We start from the raw sequence: 22,442 nt of genomic DNA, 5'->3' as shown, positions 1-22,442 counted from the left end.
AAAACTTTAGGACCCATTTTAAGGTGTTTATGAACATATTTTTAAAAAATTGATCAGCTGCACTGGTTGATCAGTAACACCTGCTGCTGTGCATTTCCCCAAAATTTTAAAATTTTGTTCATAAGTGCCTTGAATTTGGCTCCAAATTTTAGTAAAATTCAATTGTGAACCCCCCTATTGCTTTGGGCTCGGCCTATCATGGTCATTGGGAACACAGATCAGGCAAAGAAGATCAGCAAAGACTTTGGGACAAGCAATTCCTATGATGAAAGAAGATGGGGGGAGAAAGAAAAACCTACTGGATCACAGAAGTTCCAGCCAATAAGACCAACAACCGGACAATCCATGATCGCTGAAGAGCTGGAATTGACAGCAGGGCGCAGCTCTTCCAATCCAAAGACTTCTGACATCTCACTGATCCAGGCGGCAATAGCGCAGACAACGCGGAGACTTTGGCCATTAGACTTGGCGCGGATCACACCGATCTCCGCAGAGATGTTCTTGTTGCAGGTTGGAGATTGTTGGCACCCTCGAGCGGTCCTTGTCCCTGGCAGTGGCTTTGGGGAAGGCCATTGTGGTATTGATGAAAGAGAAGATGATTAGTGTCAGCGAGATTGAGTGGTCAGGTTTTGTTGAAGTTGTATGTTACTGGTGGATTGTGATGATGATCCCAAAGTGTAAAGAGTGCTGTTGGTGTGATGAGCGGGGGACAGGGTTATGTACCGGGTTAGGCCGGTGTGATGCGGAGGGGGGGATGTGATGTGAGCCGGTGGTGGATGATGTAGCAGTAATGGAGGACTTCCCTTTGAGTCTGGGAGCCTCCCAGATCTCAATTTACACACCCAGACTCTTAATTTTTGGTAGAAGGGAAAATGATTTCCTAACCCTACAGCTCATGACTTTCATGTGCACTGATTGTTGATTTGGTAGAGGTCTTAATTTAGGAGTTAGAGGGGCATCTAGAGCTCTCTAAAGGCCGACGGGAAGTCCTCCAATATCACCAGCTGGCTGTAGTATGACCGGTGATGACCGGTGCGGCTTCAGAGGTTTTATTTTATTTTTATTTTTTTTAAGTGTAATATTCAAGTATCTGACTACTTACAAGTAGGGAAGAGGGAAAGAGGATTTAACATAAAGAGATTGTTAAATTCAGGAGAGTACACGGTAACAGGATAGCTAATTGGAGAGAGGTGAAAGAATAACATTTTCCTTTGACCAAAGATCAGCACAAAGTGCTTCACTTGGCACTACTCTACTTTTCAACAAAATTAATCATTAGCAAGTTGAGTAAAGAGTGGCTTCAGAGGTTGGACTTGGAGATTTTGGGGAATCCCAAAGGCAGGTTTCTTGGGTATCCTGGGTTTCCCAGGGTTTTTATTTTGCCTGCCAGAAAGGTGGTATGCAGTCACTTAATATGGGTTCTGAGTAACTGCATACTATGGGGTTTAGAGGTGCCCACAGGTGGAAATTTCTCTCTTTCTGATTTTGACTCTAGAGCGTGTGGGAAGCCTGGACTCGGAGGATAAGGTGCCAAGTTCAAACGCAATTGATCTAGTTGAATTCTCTCACATGAACGCAGCTCTAGCCTCTCATGGATATTCCAGGATATTGCTCTGAGCAGATCAGATCGCACAATTAAGAAGTCACTCATTTCTACTATAGATGTGGATCATGGACAACTATCTAGTGTGTCTTCTTCTCGACTTCCCCCAGGTATTCAAGCTCTTGGCAATAATGAAGGTCCCAGTCAGGCTATGGTCCTGGAAGTGTTCATGTTCATTCTGGCTGGTCACACATCTTACCAGAGCAAGTGGCGGAGGATCAGAACCGTTGATCCTATCATCGTCGAACACGTCGAGTCTGGTGAAGGCGGATACCTCGAATCTAATCTTTGCATCATTTGCGGGACTACTCCAGCAATGGCCAAATACCTTTGCCTATAGCGGTCACTCAATCATTCCCGGCCTGGTTCCGCGCTCGACGTTACTCTACCATAGCAGTGCCGATCCGCGCGGGCCGCCAACGGAGGGGCTCGAATGGTTCGCCTTCGATCCCGAGATGAGCTATGCGGTTGGAACCTATCTTGCGCACGATGGATTTCAGCTCTACACATTTTCAGCCGAGCGCGCTCTCCGGGTGATTTACCTCGATGGCCAGAGCGCTTCCCTCATTACGCCCGGCTTTATGGACTCGCAGTACGCCCTCATCAACGGTTCCGTGCCCGAGCACTTCCTGGACAAGGGTCATTATGTAGAAGCCGAATACGCGCGTGCTGCCGAGCTTTGTAAGATCGGCGAGCAATACGGCTTCGAGGGCGTGGTCAGGATGAACACCGGCTTTGAACTGTTGTGGTGTGATTTTAAAAAGGGCATCCAGTTAAGCGCCCCGACCCATATTTTAAGAATGCATCTCTGACATTTTTTTGTGCCCGCCTTTAGCCTTCTTGATACGATTAATGCCTCGGACCCATATTCAGCCAAGACGTCGGCTTCCAAATGGACGAGCCAAGCAACTACAAACTCAGGCATGCTAGAGAAGCAAAAGGTGTCCCACCCGCCATTTTATTCAAGGGCCTCTTGGCTTTCTATCCACTCGGCCGCTCAACATTTCTTTGCGCCGGGAGAGGTACGAGTGATACTAGATCCTGAGGGATTTATAAGTTTCTATGATGGGCTTGAAAGTTTAGAGTTGAAGCGGCGAGCGGACGGTACGAGCTCTGGGCCGCGTTCACGGCACCGACTTTATGGGATCAGTCGCGAGGATGCGAGGACGGTTCAAAGGCGGCTGGCCGAAGTACTCGAGCGGAAGAACTTGGAAGATTGGCGAGTAGATCCTGGTCAACCGGACTGGCGCGCGCTGGTCCTGACAATCATCCAGAGGTACAGTCCGCCGCTTGGCGAGCTGCAATACCTCCTTAAAAGGGCGGATTTGAATGCAACCGAACAGGCCATCGAGGTACGTGGATTGGCGTACGATATCATCATGCCCTCGCTCGACTTCACGGACTGGGACCGCAAGGATTCCGACTGGCTGTCCCGCGGAATCTGCAGATGTACTGCCGCTTACACCTCCACCGCGTGGCTCAATCCCACCGAGCTGAGTCACTCGATCCAGATCATCGTCCGGGCTGTCGAAGGCACGATGGAACGGATTTGTGAGACAATCTACTCCCTCTTTTCGCAAACCATCCAGTTGTCTCTCCCGCTTCACCCCTCGTTCTCCTTCAACTCCACCCTTGACTCCATCGCCAAATCCAAAATTGCTGAATGGCGTGAGCTGGTCGAAAGCCTCCAGAAATGGCTCGGTTGGTCGTCATGGACCCACTGTGACCCAAATTGTAAAACTGATGTGAGATGCCCACCAATACTCTCTATTCCTTCATTTTCTCCCATCTGACTTGAAATAATTTCATTGGGCTGGGATGCCTTGTGTCATCCTAGGAGATTTGTATTCCACCCTTAGGATCCTACATTTTTGGAAAAGTGATCACAAATCTTACCAATCAATACCCCATCTGTTCCAACTCTTCTTCCACAAACTCATCTACATACGACATAGGTCTGTGATTGCAACACTCAGCTGACAGTGGTAACATGGGAAGTTGTTCTCCATAAAATGACAAAAAAAAACGGATGTACTTCGCGCACTGCGAAAAACTCGTTGCGCACTGCAGCGGGCATCCACTCGACGTCCCGGCCACAGTGCGCGGAAGCTCAAAACGCTTCGCGCACTGCAGAAAATCAACCATCAAATTCTCATTTTTTTTTCTGCCAGCCGGCAGAGGGGATTTTTCTTGCCCCTGCTCCATTTTCTTGGGGCATTTGGAGCCCCCAGCATGACATAAAAAAAGGATGATAAAAAATACAAAAAATAAGCGGAGCACCTCCCCGGGGCGCACCCCCCGGGGATTTTCAACCTGCTAAAAAGCCATGGATCGGGTACACAGCCCCTCGAAAACAGAGTTCGAGGGGCAGAAGTACATACCCCATGACTTCGCCGTGCGGATGGCCGGCACGGGCTGGTCCCGGAGCGGAGTACATGCACACTCCCCTGATGGCCGGCCAGCACGCACGTGGAGTGAAAATCACCGGTCATCGAGGGGATTACGCATTCCTCTCGATGACCGGAACGGTCCCGGTTATCGAGAGGAGTAAACACACCTCTCGATGACCGGAACAGTCCCGGTCATCGAGAGATAAGCATTCCTCTCGATGACCGGAACAGTCCCGGTCATCGAGAGATTAAGCATTCCTCTCGATGACCGGAACAGTCCTGGTCATCGAGAGATAAGCATTCCTCTCGAAATGGAACAGACCCGGCCATCGAGAGGAGGAACACTCTCGATGACCGGGTCTGTTCCAGTCGTCGAGAGGAGCAGTGTTTACTCCTCTCGATGACCGGGACTGTTCTGGTCATCGAGAGGAATGCTTATCTCTCGATGACCAGGACTGTTCCGGTCATCGAGAGGAATGCTTAATCTCTCGATGACCGGGACTGTTCCGGTCATCGAGAGGAATGCTTATCTCTCGATGACCGGGACTGTTCCGGTCATCGAGAGGTGTGTTTACTCCTCTCGATAACCGGGACCGTTCCGGTCATCGAGAGGAATGCGTAATCCCCTCGATGACCGGTGATTTGCACTCCACGTGCGTGCTGGCCGGCCATCAGGGGAGTGTGCATGTACTCCGCTCCGGGACCAGCCCGTGCCGGCCATCCGCACGGCGAAGTCATGGGGTATGTACTTCTGCCCCTCGAACTCTGTTTTCGAGGGGCTGTGTACCCGATCCATGGCTTTTTAGCAGGTTGAAAATCCCCGGGGGGTGCGCCCCGGGGAGGTGCTCCGCTTATTTTTTGTATTTTTTATCATCCTTTTTTTATGTCATGCTGGGGGCTCCAAATGCCCCAAGAAAATGGAGCAGGGGCAAGAAAAATCCCCTCTGCCGGCTGGCAGAAAAAAAAATGAGAATTTGATGGTTGATTTTCTGCAGTGCGCGAAGCGTTTTGAGCTTCCGCGCACTGTGGCCGGGACGTCGAGTGGACGCCCCCTGCAGTGTGCGACAAGTTTTTTGCAGTGCGCAAAGTACATCCGAAAAAAAACACGGGGTTTTTGTATTTAATTTTTGCTTGACATTGTCAGATGCATCCTCCACAATTGAGGTTTAGGTTGTGTGTATCAATAGCTGATATTAACCATTCCGGCTTTAAAACCCGCGGGTGCAGCTCAAACTTTGGAAATCCAAGCTAACAGCGCACTAGTCACCCACACTACAAACATTTATTATTTTGCCAAAAAAAAATAGAAGTCAACATGAAAAAAATAAAAACAAAATTTCACTCATGGGAACAAACTGAGCATGCTGAGCCAAAAAAATAAAATGTCCCAAACTGAGCAAAAATCATTAGACAATGTTTTGGGATGGTTTTTTCACGGGCCTGGCGGGCCTTGAGCGGGCCTGAGACGGGCCTGCACCAAAAGCACATTGGGTCAGTATTAAAGGAGTTTTACCTTGCCCTGGGAGCTGCTGGGGCTTTTCATGGGCCCAAAATCTCAACATGGGCTTTTGGTGGTCTAGAAGCATCAACCCAGGCCACTGAATAGCCCTTGGGCCTTTGAATTACCAAAAAGCCCACCATGGGCCCCCACATAGCTAATGGGCTCTTGGTGGCCCATAAAGATCCCCATGGGCCAACAGATACCATCATGTGGTCCCATGGGCTGTTTGCTTCCTTTCTGCGCCACAAAAAGCCCATGGGGAGCTTTTTGGACCACCAAAAGCCCATGAGGTTATCTGCTGGCCCATGGAGATCTCCATGGGCCAGCAAAAGCCCATGAGGGTATCCGTTGGCCCATGGAGATCTTCATGGGCTACCAAGAGCCCATTAGCTATTTGGGGGCTCATGGTGGGCTTTCTGGGAATTCAAAGGCCCATGGGCTATTCAGTGGCCTGGGTTGATACTTCTAGACCACCAAAAGCCCATGTTGATATTTTGGGCCCATCAAAAGCCCCATCAGCTCCCAGGGCAATGCAAAACTTTAATACTGACCCAATGTGCTTTGGGGGTAGGCCCATCTCAGGCCCGCTCAAGCCCGCTCCAGTCCCGCCAGGCCCGCCAGGCCCGTGAAAAAAACCATCCCAAAACATTGTCAAATGATTTTTGCTCAGTTTGGGACATTTTATTTTTTTGGCTCAACATGCTCAGTTTGTTCCCATGAGTGAAATTTTGGTTTTATTTTTTTCATGTTGACTTCTATTTTTTTTTTTGAGCAAAATAATAAGGATGTGTACCATATGTTGCGGGTTTTTTTGGAATGGATTTCCGAGGGAATCAAAAAAGCACTTTGCTATTTTTTTTTGACTTCTTGAGAAACAGGTTCCCCTAAATTGATGTACCACAGGAACCAGTTTCTTGCACAACATACAAATTACTCCTCCCTCCTCACACCTCCCAGCAACCTGACTACTCCCCTTGATGACCTAACCCTGGTCATCAAGTGGAGCAACCCTCCGCTTGCAAGTGGAGCAACCCTCCGCTTGATGACCGTTCAACACTGGTCATTGATCAGAGGGTGTACTCCACTTGATGACTGGTGTTGACCGGTCATTGATTGGAGGGTATACATACTCCGCTCAATGACCGGTCAACACCGGTCATCCATTAGAATATAACCTCCAACTGATGACCAGTGTTGATTGGTCATCAATTGGAGGGTGTACTCCACTTGATGCTCTGTCATCCCGGTCATTGAGTGGACTATACCCTCTAATCAATGACTGGTCAATACCGGTCATTGAGTGGAGTACACCCTCCAATCAATGAACGGTCAATACAGGTCATTGAGTGGAGTACACCCTCCAATCAATGACCGGAATGATTGGTCATCAATTGGAGGAAGTACTCTACCCAATGGCCGGGTGGAGGACCTGACCAGTTGTCCCGGTCATTGAGTGTAGTGCATACTAGAGATTGCCCATGGGTACCCGGTATCCGTGGGCGGGTACCCGCCTGCGGGTACCGTGTGCGGGTCCGGGTATGTAAATTTGGATGGCGGGTACCCGCTGCAAAAGGTCTGGAGACAAGCAGTCGCAGATGGCCTTTTGCAGCGCAATCAATACCGTACCAGTATCAAAAAACAAAAAAAAGGTAAAGGCCCACCACAGTAAATTCAAAAGTGTTACAGATCTTGTTAGTATCTGTACCAGTATTGAGCAAAAATATGTTATGGTATCTTTACTTGACCAATAAATGTAAAGTACTACGTAGAGACCCACTGGATCATCATTAAATGATTGGTTGATGTTTGAAATAATTGATTTCAAACTGTCCCAATAGTGCTTGGAATCTTGTTTTGGAATTTCCAGATAGAGATATATTTAAAATACAAAATCACACATTCTTGAATCACAGTGAAGATGATTATAACACACCTTACTAAACAAGAACTTTACAAAAGATTGGTGCCTTAGCCTATATATTCCAGCTGTCAAAATTTGAATTTGATTGATGAAGCACTGCTGCATATGAGCCAAAAACAAAGAACCCAAGAATATGGAGTCTGGATGCACAATTTTCTTTTATGAATTATCAATGATTTACAACATGTGGATGGGAATGCTGGGGCTTTCCACAAGCTCATAAACTGATAAAAAATTGTCAAAGATTTTACAACTTGAATTTTTCCATGAATGAAGAGTTTTGCTGGCAAAGGGTGTAATATAAACCAGTGCCAACTGAAGATGAAGTAATTGATGCTCTTTGGAACCATTAATAAGGATGCAATAACATTATAGGTTGCACTAATTTTACCTCTAGTCCATTGCATAGTAGTTCACCTGGACAGCCCAATTCTTTCAGTCATCTGTTGATCTTTTGCATATACTGGAACGCCTGCCAGATGGCATGCCTTTGTAGTGTGCATCCCCTTCTTACGCGCCTTGGCAATATCTGAGTGAATTTGATTTGATCAGACCCTGGTTGGGGAACAAACAAAACATTTTCACTCACGTGTTTCAGTACAATCACATACAGGGAGATTGAAAAGGCAATCTGAATTGACATCCGTTGGAACGGTTCTAAACAACTTGGTGGTTAGTATCAAGATGATTGATCAGTGAATTAAAGGACTATATTTTACCCATTTTGATATGGATTGTAGCCGTATTGGTTGTATTTTGACTGGCATTTCCACGCCGATTCGGTCAAAAACTCGACGGAAAATTTGTGCTTTTCGACTATCTTTGCGCTTCCATAGAACTTCATGTTTGTCTTTTTTCCATTGGCCTGAACAATGTTCATCATTCTAGTTCAAATGTGTTGAGCACAGCCAATCAGGAGAAGATCACAGATATCTTCAAATTGTAAATCAATTGCTTACACTCCATCTTTGCCACAATAGGATAGTATATCGGGACCCGAGAATGCTCCATTAGGACCGGACTTGTTGCAGGGGTCCTAAATATGCCAATTGTAGCAGTCAGCACTGTCCAGAAATAATCTTATAAAATGGGGTTTTCTCAGACACACGCTACCCCGAGTGATATACACGTTCTGAGAGAGTTTTAGAGTGAGATTGACGGTCAGCAGGGTATTGAAGTCGATGCTTATTTTATTTTTCCAGTTGAACTTTCAAGCATACCTGTGATCGCAAAATAGCTGCGAGTAGTTGTACTTTGATAATCTCTTCAAGTGATCTCTCCAAAGCTATTGACGACGGCTGTGAACCGGGTTGGAGAAAAGTACCATTCTTTAAAGCGCCGTAGATACCTTGTTCGGTGCTGATACCGCTTTGAAGAGTTATCAGTGTCGAATTGGCCACCATTTCCTGACCACGGTCTTGAAGTAAAGAGAGAAGCCACGCGTAATGTGTCCACTGCGTGATGAGGATTATTTATTCGCGATTGAGCTTTTTAAAGGGCTGTTATTTTGTAGTAAAAAATCAGCTCACCTTGGTATATCCACTCACCACGTCCGGCGGTGGTCGAACAGCGCTACAGTAAAATCCTATCTCTGAAAAGGTGGTATAAAGCGCACCTTGCAACACTAGGTAGTACCAAACTCCGGTCCCAGGTAGGAGAAAGCCAGGTACTACACTAACACTTGCTGCGATGATGTTGATGATGCTATTTGCAAAGACACAATGTGATTTCATTCAGCCCATTGAAACATGTCTTGGTATTGGGAGGGAAAGGTCACTTACGTCGCTACCTTCACCGGGAATGGGCTCATAGGAGGAGATAAATCTGAGACCTGTTGTTTTTGGGGGATGATAACGTATAATTATGTAAGCCAATGTGTGTGTGCGTTTTGGAAAGGTAAAGTAGTTGAGCTGAGAGGGTCATTAACCATAGAAGGAGCCAGCTCTGTATGCAAGTTATATGGTTATGAAGACAATTGGTGAAATTTGATGAGAGATTAATTATTAGATGGTCCGGGTTTGAAGAAGTCTAATGATTCACCTTGGACTGTCCCGACCCTAATTATGAATTATTTGCATTAGTTTAATGACCAAGCTTGGGTAGAATTATTCACTTTGCTAGGACTTAGGATAGCTCACGCGAAGGCAATTGACTTGTAGATAGAATTCATCATATCATTCCAGTTTTGTATCCCGACAAGAATATACCACGCTGGTGCTTTGGCACTGCTGCATAACTTTTTTGGATCAAAATTGGTGAGATTTGGTGCCTTGAGAGCTTCTAGATATCAAACCCTGAAAAGAGGAACCTACTTCTCCAGCATCACAGAACCGGCCAATCCCACAGGCAAAGTTCGTCATGTTCACTTGATTAGCAAAAGCCTGACCGGATAAAATTCTCAATCGTGATGCCTTGCCACGTTTTTGAAAGTGTGAGTGATCAATAGGGAGTGCCAAAGAGCTTACAACCACAGATAAGGTTTTTCCACCGATGTAATCCTCCAGGTAAGCATCCAGTTTCAAGTCTTGCCATAGTCGTTGGCTTAGCGGTTTCTTGATACAACTTGATTGTGCGTCTGCCAGAGTGTAATTAAGAGATCCCAGCGCATTCGGCTTGTCCAGTCCATATCCACGATCTTCAGAGAGTCCTGAGGCCCAAGACAGACGGAGATTGAAAATGAACGAGAGGCACAGGATTGATAGCGTCATCAGACAAGATTGCTTCGTTGGAGACATTCTCATACTCCGTAGGACTGGGGAAGCTAGACGTGCTGAGCTTTGAGGCGCGGTGTTGACCAGATTTTCGAACCTCTCCCAAAAGCTCACGAGCCAATCAGACTCGGTGAAGCCCGCTGAGTCTGAAACGCATGACGAAAATAGCGGATTTATCGCGTCATCCAGGTGCACCAGGCAAGGGAGTACGAGGGTGTGTACACCGAGGTCCGAAGCATCAAAACGAGAAGGAGTCTGTATCATTCCCTGACAAGTCAGAAAGAGCTCTTGAAATATGTAGAAAACCACCGTTTCCAGAACTTGGAGGAGTTGGAACAATCATCACGAAAGGTGAAAGTTTGCCGCTCCGGGGACAACGCCGGCAGCGCAGCGCAGTTCCAAACGCCCCCGCTACTTCTACGACTGCGACTTGCAGTGCCGAGCCACCGCTTTTTTGTCCCGCAGCGAAGCACAAGAAAGCATGGCGAAGCGCGCGGACTTTAGCCTCTCGAGCGGAGGGGTAGACCCCCGCGTCCCGAAGGAACTCTCCTGTTCTGCCGGGTTGGTACATCGCCGACAGCCCGCCCGAAACAGACGTACAGTCACACATCCTTGAAACTGTAACCGTTTTCCATGCTGCTTGATTTGGCAAAGTTTGCTCTGAACGACGAAGATGGACGATCCAATCAGCTGTATCTGATGAGAAAGTTCCTACAGTCCCTACATACTCAGAACAAAGAACCCTGCCCATCCACAATAACGCGACCAAGCAGCCGAAAGAAGCAGCTGGGACATACATATATATCGCCCGCGACAGGCCTTTCGAATTCTTTATCTCGATTCTTGATTCATTATCGTCTGCTTTCACCGTACTGATACTCAAATAATGGCTAGCAAACGTCAATCCCCGGAGACGGAGGATTCTCCCAACAGTGTGAGTCAACTGCTTCCCCCAAAACCTTGACAAGTGGAAGCTTATGATGAGAGTCTCCGGAACCCAAGAAACGCACTCGATTCGACGAACACAGTCATCGGCAGTCTTCAGTCCCGACCGACGATGATAGCTCGGAATCGGATTACTGGGATGACCCTGAGGCAGACGGAAACGTTCAACGGGAGGCCCTCGAGGAAGCCACAAGGCCTCGCGCGCCCGGCCCAGCTAGGGAGTCGGGCGCAATTTCGAAAGTCATCCTGGTTCAGTTCATGTGTCATCGATACCAGGTTGTGGAGCTCGGCCCACAGATCAACTTTGTGATAGGCCATAACGGAAGCGGTAAAAGTGCTGTCCTGACGGCCATCACGATTCTTCTGGGGGCAAAAGCTAGTTCCACTGTAAGCTACTTGATTGCTGAAATGCAGCTCTGGCGAAAATTGTCTGTTGATAGCCCAATCTCCTCAGAATCGCGGCAACTCCTTAAGAACATACATTCGTCAAGGTCAAAAGAAAGCCGAAATAACTCTGCACCTAACCAATCGTGGGGAAGAAGCTTATCAACCGGAGATTTTCGGGGATGAGATCATAATCCAGCGCCATCTGTCAGCGGATGGCAGTTCAGGATTGAAGATCAAAAGCGGCCGCGATCACCGAGTCATCAGTAATAGGAGGGACGCTCTACAAGCAATCCTCGATCATTTTATGATTCAAGCCGACAATCCGCTGAATGTACTCAGTCAGGACGCAGCTAAAAAATTCCTAAATTCTAGTAGCAGTAAGCAGAAGTATGAGGTAAGCTCTATTTCTGCCCGAGAACCTCTGTAGACTCTGGACTCCTTTCTTCTTTCTGAGGGTTGCTTATCTTCTTGGAATTCAGTTTTTCATTCGCGGAACTCAACTCAAACAGCTAACAGATGAGTACGAGGAGATCAATTCCAATCTTGAGATCTGCAAAGTCCTTTTGGCCAAAAGGAAGGAATCCCTTCCTGAATTGCTCTGGCGCGTCGAATCAGCTGAGAAAAACATGGAAGAAGTGCAAATAGCTTCACGGGCTCAAGAAAAGGTCATCCAACTAGAAAAAGAAGTTTTCTGGATTTACGTTGCCGAAGCCGAAGCTGTGCGTAAATAGTGATTTATTTTGCTCGCTTGCGACGGGCCGCTCCTAACCCGCACTCTTGACTTTTTCAAGGAGCGTGATTTGACTCTGAAGGAACTGCGCGATGAAGAGCAGATCTTACCCAAATGCGAAGCGAGGATCGAAGAGGAGGAAGTAAGTTTTTTCTTTCTTTTCAAGCCTGTGCTGAGCGCTTCCTATTGATTGAAGGTTCTGTGAGCTGTGACTCGTTTTGAACCTACGTAGGTCAAAATAGCTAAGTTGGATGAACGGATCAAAACTCTTGAAGCTGAAAAGGCAGCCCGGAATGACGACCAAGTGGATGCTCGGCGCTTGGAACTCACAAAAACACATCGCTCATTAATCAGCAAGCTGAAAAAGCTCAATGTGAGTCCTTCAGCCAAACTCCCAGAGAGAGAGTCTTCACTTATCCTCCTGTCGTCTTGCATTCATCAGATGGACATTCGCCAGGCAGATGTAGAACTTAAGGAAAAGGATGTTCAAATATCCGAGCTAGCAAGAGTCATCGATGAGGAAAACGCCAAGTTGCACGGAGACGCCGATGCTTTACGACAGCAATCCATGGAACGAATTAGACAACTCGATGTTGAAATCAAAGAGCAAGAAGATCACCTCGCTCGAATCCAACATGCTATCTCAGGAGCAGCTGAAGCGGTTAAAGCTACTAGTAGCCAGGTGACTCAGTGTGACAAGAATCTGAAGCGATTGATGTCCGATATGGATAAAAATAAATCTGCCATCCAAGACTATGGGTCCACGCGAAAGAACAGACTTCTCTTGTTTGGACTGCGAGCGGACAGGCTCAAAAACGCTATTGAAAGAAACACCTCCTGGTCGGAAAAGCCCATTGGCCCATTGGGTTATTATATACAAGTGAAGGATAAATCTTGGCAACCTGTCCTAGAAACGGTCCTCGGAAATTCTTTGAGGACGTATATGGTAGTGAATGAGAAAGATGAAAATCTCTTACGAAAGCTCATGTCGGATTGTGAGTGGTAAGTCATCAGTTATTTACTCATGAAATTCGGTGTTTGGGAGCCGGTCTTTAACAAATACTTCTGATCGTGGTCTTCAGTATATCTCCAATTATCCGAGCGCGTCGAGACTTGTTTGATTACTCTGGTGGGGAGCCCATGCCGGAATTTTTCACAATCCTCCGGGCTTTGAAGTTTGAAGATGAGTATGTCAAGCGGGCCTTGATAAACGATCTTCGTATCGAAAAATCTATTCTAGTTGAGCATCGGCGCGAAGGAGATCCCATCATGGCAGAACCACAGCATCGTCGTTCTAATATTGTATCTTGTTACACTCGTGATGGGTTTCAAGTTGGTGGGGTTGATCGAGGACGAGGGTGCAAAGCGCTCAAGATGTACACAGGTCAACCACGGTTATCAAATGATGACGGTTCCTTCATCGTGTAAGTCGACTAGGTAATATTGTCGGACGAATACAGGATATTGAAGAGTGAATTGGATTGCAGCGAACTCAATCGCAGAGCCGCTGAACTCGAGACGAAAATAACAGAGGCTAGACAGCAGGCTGCTGCTGCACATTCACAGTCTTCTCAATCTGCTGACCAGCTCAAAAAACTGAAGGTGCGTAGACTTGCAAAATCAAACCAGATTACTTCGAATCCAGAACTATATGACATGAATCTATGCTAACACTAAATGAAACAGGTCGAAGAGGAACAAATCAATCGGCAACTCCACACGAGTCGGGAAGTGAAGACCTCTATTCAAGATGACTTGGATCAGAGTACTCCATATAATTTCTCGAGCTCAGAAGACTTGAAAAGAGTACGTCAAAAGGCTCAACACGTCTTTTCCTAGCACAGAACACAAGTTTAATCCGGCTTGTCCACGTTATAGGAGCTAGAGTCTGGTAGACGGACTTTGTACGATCAAAGTCAAGAGCTTTTGCGCCAAAAGGATCACCTGAACACCGAGTTGGACCCTATTAAAGCCGAGCAAGAAGCTTTGCAGAAAAAGATCGACAACAGAGAGCAAGAAGACCAAAACCTTAACGTGCGGTAACTCATCGAACTCTAGACACTATGAATATTTATCTAACCATGCAGCAAAAACTTTAGGTTGAACTAACCAAGAAAATAACAGATAGGGTTCATTCACTGGAAGTGTTGAAACATTTCCGTGACTCTCGGGCTAAACACTGCGCGAAGATAGCAGACGCAAAGAAAGCTCACGAAGTCGCAGAAGCTAAACTGCTGGTTAGTTGCACATTCCTTGAAAGTCACCTTCTGTTTTCATGACAATGACGCCAAATTTCTTTTATATGTAGGCGGCCATTGACGATGCCAAAAAACTATCCGGATCGGATGAAATCATGCAAACCAGTCGTTCGCTTCAGGAAGCTATGACTGACCTAGAACGCTTCCAAAAAGTCGTGAGATCCACCGAGACTCGGTGAGTACACAGTCGAGCCGTCGGTTGTGCATATATCTAATGACAGGACGTATGTTTTCTAGTCATCGTAAATCGCTTGAAGACATTGAAATCGAGTTTCACCAAGCGAAAGCAAGCTACGCCGAAGCAGACAAGCAACTCAAGGAACAAGTCGAATCTCTCGAAGTCGGTTGTTGTTCCCCATATCTTTTTGTCTTTGATCCTGCGAACCAAGAACATCATCACTTCTGCTTATTTTCAATCCACTTTGTGTACTTCAGGTTTTAACAAAGGCGCTGCTATTGCGGAAAAGTCGGTGGATAAAATTCCGCAATGAGATCGCTCAGCGAGCCAAAATAGGTTTTATTACATACCTCAATTTGCGTGAATACGCCGGGAACTTGAGCTTCAATCACAAGGCCGAAAGACTACAAGTCCAGGTGTGTAGTGCTGTTGCTTTAATCTCAAGCTGCCTTAAGTTTCAAGGTTGAAACTGAGCACAAAGGATTTTCTGTCCATCCGACAAAAAGGTCAACCCTCGTGAGAATGCAGCTACCCAAGTACGTAATTTTAGATCACCTCTTTGGCTCAGTAACATGAATGTTTTACTGAATCAAAATGAAAGCAGGGACAATTAAAAGATCCAAAAACCCTGTCCGGAGGCGAGAAGTCATTTTCGACAATTGCCTTATTATTGACCCTGTGGGACGCTATCAACTGTCCGATACGCTGTCTTGATGAGTTTGACGTGTTCATGGACGACGTCAATCGACGAGTTGCTTTGGAAATGATGGTCAGCCCCTTTACTAAAAATTATCCACCAGTGCCAGCAAAAAAAAAACTGACTATTTGTCTACCTACCTACCGGATCGCATCTGACTATGCAGATTAAGTCTGCTGAGACAGCTTCTGACGTCCAATATATCTTCATCACGCCCAATGGCTTAAGAGCTGCCCAGTACGCCATCTGTATAGCTATTTAGATTTATTTTCTCTTGTCCCATTCAGTCGACTTTCTAACCATCCGTTGCCCTTTCCCACAGAATCGGTGACAAAGCTAAAATCATCAGAATGCTAGACCCAACCAGAAATCGCGGAAGTCTAGCTGCCGGTCATGAATAAGATCCCGAGTTTGTCGTTGGGTTTCGGAACTCAAACTACCCATTGACTACACGTTGGTAGTTTTTTGTCTCTCTATCACTGTATTTTTTGTTCTCAAGTTGCGTGCAACAATAATTTTGAAGGGTGTATGTAGCTCACACAACCAATATGGTGGATACCCCAAAGTCCACATCGGGATAGTTTGAAAAAAAACTGTTGTATTTCTGAAAGTTGGAGTAACGTAACACCTGTTTTCACGAGATGTTATTGCGGCACATAAATAATTAAGGGTCTTATTGGTTTTGCGCGTTTACGCGTGGTTTTTCATTTTCCCTGGCTTGTTTTTAAGCCTTCTACAAAATTTTAAGTTTATTTCCTACACGTTGAAGGGCTTACTGGCTGCCATTGGACAACTTTTTCTTGAGGAGTAAGACACCTTTTTTCTGATTTGATAGATGACAACTGAATACAACTTGGGCAAGACTAAGATGAGTTTTGCCGAGATTTTCTTGCACCTAATTCTCACTCTCTTAAGTTCGTATATTCGAGTCCATCAACCATGATGAGGTATCGAAGTAGAATGTACTCACACCACTCATACCTTGATGTAAACTGTTATTTCTCGAGTATTCGTATGGACAAGACACACCTGCCAGCGTAGATAGACCGATTGATAGATTACTCGGGCACCTCTTTGGGCGAGACAATTCCTTGGCTGAGCTCATAATACACTATCGACGAATCGCTCGAGACTATTGCTAGTAACACTTTCGACCCCGCACCTAACCCGAATGACGGGAAAAGTTCTGATAATCTGAGTTCATTTATAACAGCCAACAAGAAACAGTGTCAGTACCAGAAAATATCAATCATTCTCTTCTTTTCTTAAACAACAGGAGTGGGGTTTTCTTGCTCACGTTTGGAAATTGGTGGGTTGATGTAATGACATCGGATATACTATCCGCCCGACTTCCTGAAAAAATAAAACGGTGAAAAGAGATCAGTCGGAGGTCCGAGCTCCAAGAGAGGAGTAAAAAAACGAACGGAAGAAGGGGGCGTTCCGCGGAGGATGGCTAGCCGGGAAGGATCCGACCGGTTGGTGGAGAACGTCTGGACCTTGACGTTACTCCAGCCTTGAGCTACAGAACGCACCAAAGAAAAAGAAAAAGAAAGAAATACAGAGTCCACCCGTTCTTGTCAATTCATGTGGCACCAAGAAGGAAGAAAGTAATGTAATGAGTGAGAGGACGGACCAGCTGTGAGGTCGGAGAATGCATGGAGCAAGGGTGCCGCTTGGGCGGGCACCTCTTCGGATGCCTGTCTGACTGTCAAGACCGCCGTTGCGTTCCGGTCCTCGTCCGCCATCTCTCGCAGCTCCCATTCGGTTTCTGATCGCCATCGGCCAACTAAGCCTCCCGATCGATCGGAGGGAGCCGGGGGGGGGGACCCGAGCGGACGGGGGATCCATCTGGAAGCGTAGCGCCTCGACTCTCGAGCGCCGGTGGCGGCATCGGTGGTTCTGCCCTGTTCTGCCGGGACCGTCCAATAGGGTGTGCACGTCTCCTTTAGCCGCTGAGTTGGTATCGATAGCGGGATTCGGCTTGAGGGTCCTAGGCCCGGAGAGGGACAACCAAAAGAGTCGTTGGCTCCGGCCGCCTCCTGCTTTTGTCAACCTGATAAATCTTCCCCTTTGTGCAACAGTGCCCAGCCCCCATTCCATCAATCCTTGAGAGTGTTTGGGACTTATGACCCTTCCAAAAATTTAATTTCAGATCAATTTTATGTGTCACATAAATATAGGGTCTTGATTAATTGACTACCCAAAATTTGATTTCCGACTACCAAACGCTGTTTACTTTGGGAGGACCACTCCCCAACATTTCTCCTGGGTCGCGCTGACCAAAAATTTACCCAGACACATTTTGGTAGTCAGAAGTCAAAATTGAAGAAAATCAAAAGGGAGTCGGACATGTAATTTTTGCAAAAATGGCCAAAAAAAATCATAACTCCTCACTGCAGCGCCCAAGCCCAACCAAAATTTTACAGAGGGCAGAAAATCCTCTCAAGAGCACATGAGGAGCTGCATGGCATTAGCCCACCCCAGTAATGGGGTGTGCTACTGTGTGCCCATTTTGGCCGGTGTCCTACTAAGGAACACAACCAAAACCATAGCCACAGTGCCCCAAAGGGTCCCAATATTTTACAGTGCACAGATTAAGATCTGGAAACAATAGGATGAGATGAATTGCATTAGAACACCACAGGGATGAGTTTGGCTAAGGTTTTGGTGGTGTTCCTTTGTAGGACACTGGCAAAAATGGACGCACAGTAGCACATCCCATTCCTGAGGTGTAATAATTCCATGAAGCACATCAAATTATTTCCAGATCTTAATCTGTGCACGGTAAAACTTTGGGACCCTTTGGGGCACTGTGGGCTGGTTTTGGTGGTGTTCCTTAGTAGGACACCGGCCAAAATGGGCGCACAGTAGCACACCCGATTCCTGAGGCTTGCTAATGCCATGCAGCTCACCATATTATTGTGTTTTGAAAAAGGCTTGGACAATTCTACACAACTAGTTCTACAGTGGAAAGTTTAAAAGCTACACTTTTGGGGTCTGGGAGGCACTAGTAGTTGGATATGAGCAGAATCTGTAATTGAACCCCATTTTTGGAATACATCAAGTGAATTTGGTGTTTTTGTGATAGAGGGGGGGATTGCTCAACTGTCCAAGAATTATTCAAAACACAATACTTAAAAAGTTTCAGATATTGTACCCTTCTGTAGACATATACTGAACTTGAGTTGGTGTAATACCAGAAGCTAGCACCAGGGGAGATACGTTCCCACTCCCCAGGGAGTGCCAGGGCTGAATTTGATGTGAGTTTTGGTCAGATGTGAGCCTGATGTGCATCAGTAACTCATCCCTAAATGAATTGAAGTGGATGCAAAAGCGAGTCAAAAGTCAGTCAGAATTGATTTGGGAGTCAACAAAATGTTGTGTAGAATTCTCTTGTCTTCTAGGTACAACTAGAGGAAAAAATATGATGAAATGATATTTCACCCAAGTCCAACTCATCAATTGCTCCTGTTTGATGATTTCAAAGGATAGGAAAGCAAATTTGCCATTCTTGAATGTAATTCCTGTAAAAAAATGAGTTTCTTGTAATTCACATTATATGCCCTCATGTACAAAATTAAAGTAAAAGTCAACTTGGTACTATTGGGTTTAGAATTTTGGAATGTGGTAATGTTGCAGTAAAATTAGTCAAACCCATTTTCTTGGAAATGCTGTAATTAATTTGAACTAGAGGACAAGGCAGCTGCGCCGCTGCAGTGCCCAAATTACCAGCTCAACTGTCTACTCTGTCACAGTAGCTCATGTATTCATGCTTTTGAATTCTGAATGTTTAGACATTTTTGAGATATTTATAATTCAGTTTGATTTATATGTGGTGCACAACCAAATACCCTAACAATAAACAACTTCACCTACCTACAATTGCCAAACATCATTTTTCCATCACGCAGGAGGGGTTAACAACAATTGAAATTTCCAAAAAAACTTAGGACACATCTTTTTTGAGGATATAGATCACAGGAATGATGATTTTATTACTATGTATAAAACCATGTACTTAACTCAGATACTCCAGCCAGGAAAGTTGTGATTGGAGCTTGGTGGGCTTGGTGTTGTTGAGGATGTGGCTGGTTGAGGCTGACTGGAAGCGGTGGGAGTGGAGGGTGCGGAGACCTGGGAGATGAGGAGGACAAAGAGGGGCCAAAGATTTTTTGTGCTGCTGGAGCAAGGGGAGGTAGCAGCTTTCAATTGAGTTGAGTGAGTGGTTGTCCAAGAGGACAAGTGCCTCAATTTTCTGCTTGAGCTGGCCAAACTGGTCTGTCAGCAGCATGAACAAGTCCAAATTGTCTACATAAATCAGTTCAACTCCACGGTAGGCCAATGCTTGCTGCTGGCTGGGGGACTGCCTTTGGCTGAGTGTGTATGTATATAAGATGAGGAGGACAAAGAGGGGCCGAAGATTTTCTGTGCTGCTGGAGCAAGGGGAGATAGCAGCTTTCAATTGAGTTGAGTGAGTGGTTGTCCAAGAGGACAAGTGCCTCAATTTTCTGCTTGAGCTGGCCAAACTGGTCTGTCAGCAGCATGAACAGGTCCAAATTGTCTACATAAATCAGTTCAACTCCACGGTAGGCCAATGCTTGCTGCTGGCTGGGGGACTGCCTTTGGCTGAGTGTGTATGTATATACTATAGATATATATATATGTGTGTGTGTGTGAGTGGTGAAAGGAAAATAACTGGGCGGAGGAGGAGCTTAGCCGCCAAGGCTTTCTTGGATCAACATGGTGGTGGGGTGCGCTGGTTCTGTGTGGTTGAAAGCGGTGGGGTTTTGATGCCAATGTGTTTGTTCATGCCCAGACCTATACAGAAGGGAGCACAATGAGAATGAGCAAGGTGAGCAAGACAAGCCGGGCAGACAATGTCAAGAAGTGCTGACCTTGAGTATGCTATTCCAGCCGCCTGTAAAAACTGTCATTTGGTCAGAAAAGACACCAAGACAGATGAAACAGTTCTCATGGCTGGCCAGAACACCAAATCTTTTGCTCTTCAGCGTGTCCCAGACGTTGCATTTGAAGTTGTCCTGATCACCATTGTGATGTCTTCCAGCCGGGTAAAATCACATAACAGCAAAAGCTCTTGGGTTTCTGTGTCTTATTTATTTTCTTGGGGCGCAGTCGGCAACGTAGACAGCAACTTGAAGAGATGGTGGTATGAACCCGGCGGGATATTTGATTGGGACATGCCTGCAATACATAGCCGAAAAAATAACAATCAGTCAATTCCCGAGTTGAGTTTGAAGATCTCTTTTGAATAGCAGACGCCAACATAGCAGAAAAATAAAGGACCTTACTGATCTTGTTACTGAGAATACTATCAAGCATGACCCGGGCTATCATGGCCGCTCCAGCGCGGCCATATATAGCGCCATTGGCGAGCATAGCATGGGCGCCAAGGAAGACGGAGTTCACAGTGCGGAGAATGGGACCAATGGCGGCAAGGAGAACATAAGTGCGATGTATGCCCTTGCTGCACAGCAGCTTGAGAAAGTTCCTCGCCTCGTAAGCCGGCCGTGAGTCCACTAAAACCACCATAATTTCACTCCTTCCTGGGGGGCTTGTAGAAGGACTGTCTGAAAGATCAACAAGCTGAAGCACACCAAAAGGTAAAAATAAATGAGATAACTGCAAGATTGAGTCTCCTAGTGAATTTCCAATCACTTACTTGGCGTACGGCATTCCCTTGTCGGCACATTGCTTGTCCTGGACGGCTCTCCGCTCCTCTTTGCTCATCTACTTCATGCTTTGCTTTGGGGTTTTAGACTTCCCGGCCGGTTGCCGTTCTCCCCTAGTGGAAGCCGAGGGATTGCCCAGATTCACGCCGACTTGCTGCGGTCGTGCGCTTTGTTGGGATACCCGCAAAGAGGATCCTGCCCGAGGTGATCCTGCAGAGCATGTTGTTGTGTGTGTACTGATTCAGCTCGCGGTCAGCCCTCAGGTCAAACAGCCGGCAAGAGGCGTCTTCCAAGTCCGTCGCAAATGCATCCCTGTTGGGAAAGAAGCAGGATTGTGGTGGACAAGCAGATTGTAATGAGTTTCAGGATTGAGGCGGTTGGACCGAGTAAAAAAAAGCGGGGGGCTTACCATACAGCATTGATATCCAATTTGTACCCTGTCTTACTGGATAGTTACAGTTGATTGGCGGATGGCCAAGGCGGCGGAGACGGTGCATTGTGGCGTCAAGTTGAGCTGGCAATGGCGTAGCTGTGGCAACAAGTGCCGCTGGATCTGGCAGGCCCCAGTGGGTTACTAGTCGTAGATGGTTGTCAACGATAGGGGGAGTTGAGGGGAAGGGATAGGCTACCCAGGTATCAAGTGGGATATAAAAGCTGGTCCTCCAAGTGGGTTTGATTAACCCCCAGGGTGTCCTCTGCCGCTGTACTTCCAGCATGCGGTTTGCCCTCAACCCCTCTGCTGTTGCACTTGCACAGTTTGAGGGGATCTACTTGGTGGCCCCCCTTTGCATAATGCCTTCAATGCGGCGCGCTGGGGGTCATCCTCTCACCATTTTTAACCCTGCTAGACAGGGATGGATGGTGGGCCACGGTGCATCAGCTTGCTGATGTTGGGTGGCTGGGTGCAGATTATTGCTCTGTTTTTGGTTGTTGTAATATTGTGCTTTTTTTTGTTGATTTTGGCATTTGTAGAGGGAAAGCCCTTCATCTTTTTTTCCTGGAGGTTGTAAAGGGGAAACCCTTGATTTTTTTTGCGATTTTTGAAGATTTGTAGGGGAAACCCTTGAACTTTTGTTTTGTGATTCAGAGGCTTTAATAAACTTGGATTTGGCTAAAAAAATGGTGATAAACTATTGTATTGGGGTGAAAGTCTGAGGTAAGTCAAGGTTGGATTGCAGTGCCACCCCAGTTTGGCCACATATCCTGGCCTCTTCACAAAAATGATTGTGTGTGTTTTTTTTTTTTTTTTGCTTTTCAAAATCCACATGTGCACATTCAAGTGAACTTTTTTGCACTTTGCTAATAGTCACCCTAATGTACGCGCGTACATTGAGGTGGAAATATCACAGGATGGGCCTGTTGGATTTTTGTCCTCCTGTCCTCTTTATTGAGAGTAGATTGTCTGCTCAGTTGCAGCGTACCACAATGCCA

At 46.4% G+C, this 22,442-nt stretch overlaps 5 protein-coding genes across 5 annotated transcripts; 2 read left to right on the top strand and 3 right to left on the bottom strand.

The window, feature by feature from the left end:
* Positions 1–1,662: 1,662 nt before the first annotated feature.
* PtA15_4A84 (uncharacterized protein) lies at positions 1,663–3,566 on the top strand (the record flags this gene model as incomplete). Its single annotated transcript, XM_053168776.1, has 3 exons — positions 1,663–2,375; positions 2,439–3,348; positions 3,441–3,566. The coding sequence occupies 3 exons, from the start codon at positions 1,663–1,665 to the stop codon at positions 3,564–3,566; spliced, it is 1,749 nt and encodes a 582-aa protein (XP_053019191.1).
* Positions 3,567–7,828: 4,262 nt separating this feature from the next.
* On the bottom strand, positions 7,829–10,390 carry PtA15_4A83 (uncharacterized protein; the record flags this gene model as incomplete). Its single annotated transcript, XM_053168765.1, has 13 exons — positions 7,829–7,944; positions 8,005–8,072; positions 8,135–8,299; positions 8,375–8,451; positions 8,524–8,547; positions 8,636–8,869; positions 8,945–9,119; positions 9,197–9,246; positions 9,343–9,359; positions 9,456–9,472; positions 9,554–9,651; positions 9,728–9,796; positions 9,881–10,390. The coding sequence occupies 13 exons, from the start codon at positions 10,388–10,390 to the stop codon at positions 7,829–7,831; spliced, it is 1,620 nt and encodes a 539-aa protein (XP_053019190.1).
* A 622-nt stretch (positions 10,391–11,012) lies between these two features.
* Positions 11,013–15,722, top strand: PtA15_4A82 (uncharacterized protein; the record flags this gene model as incomplete). The annotated part of the gene is made up of 19 exons (XM_053168754.1): positions 11,013–11,060; positions 11,129–11,458; positions 11,526–11,852; positions 11,938–12,177; positions 12,250–12,330; positions 12,421–12,561; positions 12,631–13,190; positions 13,271–13,612; positions 13,676–13,790; positions 13,875–13,994; positions 14,067–14,222; positions 14,288–14,425; positions 14,497–14,621; positions 14,684–14,786; positions 14,882–15,040; positions 15,131–15,160; positions 15,229–15,393; positions 15,488–15,558; positions 15,644–15,722. The coding sequence occupies 19 exons, from the start codon at positions 11,013–11,015 to the stop codon at positions 15,720–15,722; spliced, it is 3,330 nt and encodes a 1,109-aa protein (XP_053019189.1).
* Positions 15,723–16,379: 657 nt separating this feature from the next.
* PtA15_4A81 (uncharacterized protein) lies at positions 16,380–17,212 on the bottom strand (the record flags this gene model as incomplete). The annotated part of the gene is made up of 5 exons (XM_053168743.1): positions 16,380–16,515; positions 16,619–16,674; positions 16,746–16,840; positions 16,955–17,089; positions 17,149–17,212. 5 exons carry the CDS (start codon positions 17,210–17,212, stop codon positions 16,380–16,382), a joined length of 486 nt encoding a protein of 161 aa, XP_053019188.1.
* Positions 17,213–20,431: 3,219 nt separating this feature from the next.
* PtA15_4A80 (uncharacterized protein) lies at positions 20,432–21,069 on the bottom strand (the record flags this gene model as incomplete). The annotated part of the gene is made up of 3 exons (XM_053168732.1): positions 20,432–20,523; positions 20,631–20,905; positions 21,002–21,069. The coding sequence occupies 3 exons, from the start codon at positions 21,067–21,069 to the stop codon at positions 20,432–20,434; spliced, it is 435 nt and encodes a 144-aa protein (XP_053019187.1).
* Between the last annotated feature and the right edge of the window lie 1,373 nt (positions 21,070–22,442).

This window comes from Puccinia triticina, chromosome 4A (genome assembly GCF_026914185.1).
Source record: "Puccinia triticina chromosome 4A, complete sequence".
NCBI classification, from domain to species: domain Eukaryota; kingdom Fungi; phylum Basidiomycota; class Pucciniomycetes; order Pucciniales; family Pucciniaceae; genus Puccinia; species Puccinia triticina.
Note: the sequence above shows the minus strand (reverse complement) of the source record. Positions and strands in the feature narration are given on the sequence as shown.